General features: G+C 39.8%; 1 protein-coding gene across 1 annotated transcript; it reads left to right on the top strand.

The window, feature by feature from the left end:
• The first annotated feature begins 1329 nt into the window (after positions 1-1329).
• Tas2r138 (taste receptor, type 2, member 138) lies at positions 1330-2325 on the top strand. Its single transcript, NM_001001451.1, has one exon. It carries the CDS (start codon positions 1330-1332, stop codon positions 2323-2325), a length of 996 nt encoding a protein of 331 aa, NP_001001451.1.
• Positions 2326-6665: the final 4340 nt, after the last annotated feature.

Below are 6665 nucleotides of genomic sequence, written 5' to 3'. Positions count from 1 at the left end.
AGCAGAGTTTCATGATTAGTCCCATGACAGTTGTTTAAAAGGACTTGTCATAATGACCAAAATACTCAAGCCCACTTCCTTGTCCAAGCCCAAAATCTTGCCTGAAGCCTACTTCTTTTGTTGCATCCTAAGATTAAAATTCCTGCCTTACCCTGCTTCCCTATTATAGCCTAAAGTTAGATTCTTGCTAAAAACATACTTCCTTATCATGCCCTAATGACAGATTCCTGCCTGAGCTTATATCCCTGTCATGGCCAATGTCAGATTCCTGCCTGAAGCCCATTTCCTTGTCCTTGGCCATTGTCAGATTCCTACCAAGTGGCACCCCAAAAGGCTCTCCACAGGGATCCCCATGCTCAGTTCGATGGTTGGCTACAAGCATCTCCCCTACACACACACACACACACACACACACACACCACCACCACCACCACCACCACCACCACCATCTGTATTGATCAGGCTCTAGCAGAGCCTCTCAGGGGACAGCTATACCAGACTCCTGTCAGCAAGTGCTTCTTGGCATCAGCAATAGTGTCTGAGTTTGGTGGCTGCATGTGGGATGAATCCCCAGGTGGGGCAGTATCTGGATGGCCTGTCCTTCAGTCTCTGCTCTACTCATTGTCCCTGGATCTCCTTTAGACAGGAGCAATTCTGGATTAAAAATTTTTGAATGAGTGGGTAGCCCCCTTCCTCAACTGGGGTCTAGGCTATGTAGATTGGATTGGCTGTACATTATGGAGGGTAAGGATTAAGACTTCTTGGATAGGAACAGTCACCTAATCATATTAAAGTATATTTATAGTAGGTGAGGCCTCAGTTGTGAAATGAGAAATGCAAATGTGAAGAGACCCCATTTCAAAGCCTAATTCACTTACAGCATCTGTTTTGCCTACAGGCAGTGTCCCTGGGCCCATAAACAAATCCTCCTCTTCTCTGTGCATACAAGTCCATGTGGGCATGTAAAACCAGACCCTGCCTGGTTAGGGAACTGAAACTCAATCTTGTTTACATTCCTGTTGCTGCAATATGACTGGGGGTGGGGCTGTTGGGTAGGTAACACCTGGATTTATTAAAGCTTTTGCATCATCCAAGAGGTAGGCCGATCATTACTCCTCCCTTACCATAAGCTTTCGTGCCAAATCACAAGATACTGTAAAGTGACAACATCCCCTCCAGGTTTCCTATTGGGGATTTGGGTTCATAAGGGGAAATTCTGGGCAAGATTTGGAATCCTTGCGAAGGAAAGCTCTCCATTCAAAAGATACCCTTTCCTGCTCTGGTGGGTGAAATCGGAGTTTTAGATTAGTTAATCAGAGAAAGGGCATCATGCTGAGTCTGACTCCTGTCTTAACTGTGTCCTATGAAGCCAAGATTTCATTTCTGTTCCTTTCAGCCATGGAGTTTGCAGTGGGAATCCTGGCCAACGCCTTCATTGTCTTGGTAAATGTTTGGGATGTGGTAAAAAAGCAGCCCTTGAACAACTGTGACATCGCACTGCTGTGTCTCAGCATCACTCGGCTTTTCCTGCAGGGCCTTCTGCTTCTGGATGCTATTCAGCTCGCCTGCTTCCAGCAGATGAAAGACCCACTGAGCCACAACTACCAAGCCATCCTCACTCTCTGGATGATTGCAAACCAAGTGAGCCTCTGGCTGGCTGCCTGCCTCAGTCTCCTCTACTGCTCCAAGATTGTCCGCTTCTCTCACACCTTTCCACTCCATGTAGCAAGCTGGGTCTCCAGGAGATTTCTTCAGATGCTTCTAGTTGTTCTTCTTCTCTCCTGCATCTGCACTGCCCTTTGTTTGTGGGACTTTTTTTGCAGATCTCACTCCACGGTCACATCTCTACTGCACCTGAACAGCACAGAATTCAGTTTGCAAATTGCAAAACTCAATTTCTTTTACTCGTTTATCTTCTGCAATGTGGGCTCTGTCCCCCCTTCTCTAGCTTTCCTGGTTTCCTCGGGAGTGCTGGTTATCTCCCTGGGGAGTCACATGAGGACTATGAAGTCCCAAACCAGCAGCTCTGGTGACCCCAGCCTTGAGGCCCACATCAGAGCCATCATATTTCTGATCTCCTTTTTCTGTTTTTACGTGGTGTCATTCTGTGCTGCTTTAATATCAATACCCTTACTGATGCTATGGCACAATAAGGGGGGAGTGATGATTTGTATAGGGATGATGGCAGCTTGTCCTTCGGGACATGCAGCCATCCTGATATCAGGCAATGCTAAGCTGAGGAGGGCCATAGAGACCATGCTATTCTGGTTTCAAAGCAGGCAAAAGGTGAGACCAGTCCACAAGGTTCCTCCCAGGACACTCTGATAAGTCATTAAATATGCTTCTCACAAATACACTTCCAATTCTTCATGAAGTTTTACAGTTTCTTCCATAAAATATAACTAGAATCCGTTCTCCTTGATGTCAACAGATTCTCTAGTGGTAGAATAAAGCAACTGAAACTATGTAGTCTAAGCAAATATAAGAGTATTGGCTCCTTAGATGTGTTTGGTAAAATGACCTCTCCCTCCCCCCCCCCAAAAAAATGAGAGTTTCATTGTAAGTCATTTCTGCACTGAAGCTCACTATTGATTATTGTGCCCCATGGGAAGTCTTTTCTTCTAAAAGAACAGGTACTATAATCACACATGAAAATAGTTACTGCCACATCGAACATTCAAACCCCACGGTTTCCATGGAAATATGAGATGAGAAAAAAGAAAACTGTGCAGAAACAACTATGCCATAGCGTCTGCTTCAAAGTGTGCTATATAAAAACTCTAATGGGGCCATGACTAGGATTCATTTTGAAAATATGTTGAATCCAAAGCGTACTTCTGCCTGTTTCACAAACAGAGGAGTGAGGTAGATATGTGCTCTGCACAAGCTCTGGATAATGGAACATCTACTGTACCTCCTGACTGCCCAGGTTCCTTAATCTGTCTGAGTAGGCAGTCTGCCAGAAAGGCTGAGCAGCAAGGCAGGTCTGGGAAGATCCAGCTCTCTATCTTCCTGCATAGAAACTGAACCGGGGCGGGACAGTGATGGCACATGCCTTTAGTCCCGGCACTTGGGAGGCAGAGGCAGGCAGATTTCTGAGTTCGAGTCCAGCCTGGTCTGCAGAGTAAGTTACAGGACAGCCAGGGATACACAGAGAAACCCTGTCTCAAAAAACAAAAACAAAAAAAAACCAAACAAACAAAAAAAAGACACTAAACCAGGAAGGTTTTCCAAAGTTCAGATCTAGAGATCAAGAAAGAAAGTTATAGGTCAGGTATTTAAATCTGTCAGAGGGGTCGGTCCACAGAGCTCCCAGAAAGAAAGGTTTTTCTTTTGTGTTGATGCAACTAAAGAGCATTTTCTCTTCTCAGGCCTCTGCTATTGATAGATGCAATTCTTACGTTTTTTTTCCAAGCAAACAAGCCTTTTCTTTAGCTCCGATGACTAAGACTTCCTTGGTGGAGTAGACATAGTTTAAGGTTTCCTTCAGCAGCTTGATTCCCCACTCATGATTTCGAGTATAATCACTTGAGAAACTTAAAATGAAACCCCATTGCCAACACTTCAGGCCAGCAAAATCAAATATTTGAAGATGGACCTAGATATCATATTTCTAGAGCTCCCACAGTAATCTATGGTACAGCTAATATCAATAACCACTACTCTTGGTACCCCATTGTTTGCGTTAGATGGTGTGATGCCCTCAAATTACATCATTGCTTTTGGGCCCCGTGTCTCCCTACCACACTTGTGGAGTATCAACTGGAAAGGGAGAAGTAAAGGAAATCTCGTCTTTTCTTTTCTTTCTTTTTTTATTTGAGTAATATCTGAATTATATTGAATTATATTATCTTTGTTATGTCTCGTTGTTCTCTATGATGTTTTAAAGAGCACCTTTGGAAGCACTTTAAGACCACAGAAAAATACATAGCTAAAATTATATTGCACATGCAGCCTTTGGAGGTTTGAGACTTTCACTTACTATCCTACATCTGAGGTTTTTCTGTCTTCTTATGGGGTCGGCAGCTCGTTTCTTTCTACTAAATTATACTCTGTAGTCTTTAATGAGCCACCCTCGATTCTCTCACTCACTGAAGAGTGGCTTGGCTGTTTCGGAGGCTTGGCAATTGGCAGGAACGCTACAAGGAAAATCTGTGTGCAGATTCTCTGTGCGCATAAGCTTCTGGTTCTTGGATCAATTCCAAGGAAATCGAATGCTGGATTACATGGTAAGCATGTGTTTAATTTTGTGAGGACCTACCAAACTCATCCTTTTGCTTTGCCACCACAGTGAGTGACAGTGCCTTTTGCTGTGCCTCTCTGCAGATGCTGTGCCTATCCTGGACTCCAGCATTCTGACAGCTTGTAGTGGATCTTATCGCTTTCACTGTTGTCTCTTCTCATGTGATTTTTTTTTTTCACAAAAGTAGTTTTGGCATATTTCTTAAATGTATCCATGGTATATGAATCCCTAAAACTTACATTTTATTTAAAATTTTTACAGTCAATATATATATTGGTCATATTCCTCCCAACTCCTTCCAGATCCTCCCTACCTCCCTAGCTACGCAGTTTCATGGTTTTTCTCTCTCACATTTTCTGAAAAAGAACCATAAAACAATCAAAAAAAAGCAGAACCAGTAAGACAAGAAATACTAAAACCCCAATTTATTGTTTCACTTTAACTGATGCTGCACTTTGTATAGTTAGCAGATTTTATTAATAAAGTTCCTATAAATATTCTTGAATTTATCCTTTTGCAGGCAAAGCTTTTGTGTCTCTTAGATAATTAGGTCTGCAGTTGCTGTATTAAAAAGTTAACTACAAGAAATTGTTCAACTTTTCTGAAGTGATCCTAGTATTTGACGCCACCCACCACAATATACGGAAGTCATTCCATGTTCTCAACAATAGAAACTTACTTCTTCTAGTCTCAATTTTGGTCATTAAGTGAGACTGAAATGTCTTTAATTTGCATTTCTCTGATAACTGCCAATATGAACCAGATCTCTATGCATTTCTTGGCCATCTTCTTATACATTTTCTACTACAAACTAATTTGCACGTGTTTTATGCTGAGATATCTTTTTATTACTGATTTTTAGAACTTCATTAATCTTGACACACATATATATACTATATATATGCTGTATATATATATATGCTATACAACTCATATATATAAATACACATGCAATTTATAATTTTTAAGAGTTCCTTTTTATTTATTATTTGATTTTATATATGTATACATAAATTATAGACACATGCTTCACACTTGCATATGTGTCCAAGTATACGCCAGAATACATTCATATGAAATTCATTCATGTGAAATATAGCTACTATTATAACCTAAACTATAGTTTATCTTTTCGTTTTCTAGATCATACACTGATAAGCAGAAATTCTGGATTTTGATAAATTCAAATTTTATACTTAATGTTTGTGCTTTTTGTATTTCCTCTAAGATATATCTACTTGCCTCTAAAAGACCTCATTGGTCTTCTCTGAAGTTTTAATAGGCTTCATTTTTATGTTTAAGACTAAATTTCAGGTTTAATTAATTTTGAAATGTGCATTATGTTGTAATTTATTGAAGGGACTGCTGAAGTTTCTTTGTATTCCATCCATGTTCCTCAATATCATTTATCAAAAACTTTCATGTCCATCATGTCTTCATTAAACTAACTCTAAAGGCTCCATGCATGTTGATTATTTGCTGGTTCCAATGTTGTGCTCAATCGATTTTTCTAAGCTTTAGTTACATCACTACTTTTGTGATTACTGTAGGTGACTAGTAAGGTTTGAATCAGACAGTGTGAACTTAAATTGAAATTTCAATCCAAATGTAAATATCTAAAATTGTATATCTATATATGTATATGTGTGTATACATACATATATATGAATACATGTATATATGCATATATTCATACACAAAGCTTTGTTGGGATTCTGGGTGTTATTGTACTGAATCTGAATATCAACTCGAAAGAGTTCACTTCACAAAAATATTCAGTTTGACTGAGTGTGAACATGAATATCTTTGTTTATTAACATCGGTAATTTTCCATATGTTTTATGATTCTTACTAAAATCTCTTATAAAATTATGTCTAAATACTAAATATCTCAGCATCATTCCTGCATTAGGATTTTAATGTGCTATTTGTTTTATATTTTTGTGTAGTTTTTCTTGTATTTTTTTGTTATACATTTAAGTCTCTGACTTCTAATTTAATAATCTACTTTTGTTTGGTGTAGTAATTATTTTTTTTTAGATTTTTTTTAAGTTGAATATTTTCTTTATTTACATTTCAAATGTTATCCCCTTTCCCGGTTCCCTACCCCCCCCAAAAAAAACCCTATTCAATCCCCCTCCCCCTGCTTCTATGAGGGTATTCCCCCACAGCTTCTCATACCAATCATTATATCAGTCTACTTAGAGTTAATATTGAACAAAAGGGCCAGTAAGATGACTCGGTGAGTAAGGGCACTTGCTACCAAGCCTGACAAGTCTGAATTCCATTCCCAGGTCCCATGTGAAGTAGAAAGATCTGGCTTGGGCAAGTGGTCATCCGATTCTCCCTTTCCCTTTCCCTCTCCATCTTCCCCTGACCCTGCTCTGTAGAAGGTGTAGCCCTGTTGGAGTGGGTCTAGCCT

This window comes from Mus musculus, chromosome 6 (assembly GCF_000001635.26).
Source record: "Mus musculus strain C57BL/6J chromosome 6, GRCm38.p6 C57BL/6J".
Taxonomy (NCBI): Eukaryota; Metazoa; Chordata; class Mammalia; order Rodentia; family Muridae; genus Mus; species Mus musculus.
The sequence above is the reverse complement of the archived record's forward strand: the minus strand, read 5'-3'. Positions and strand labels throughout refer to the sequence as shown.

Bases quoted from the DNA above. Each gene is read 5' to 3' on its own strand.
- Tas2r138 (NM_001001451.1), top strand. From the start codon at position 1,330: ATGCTGAGTCTGACTCCTGTCTTAACTGTGTCCTATGAAGCCAAGATT.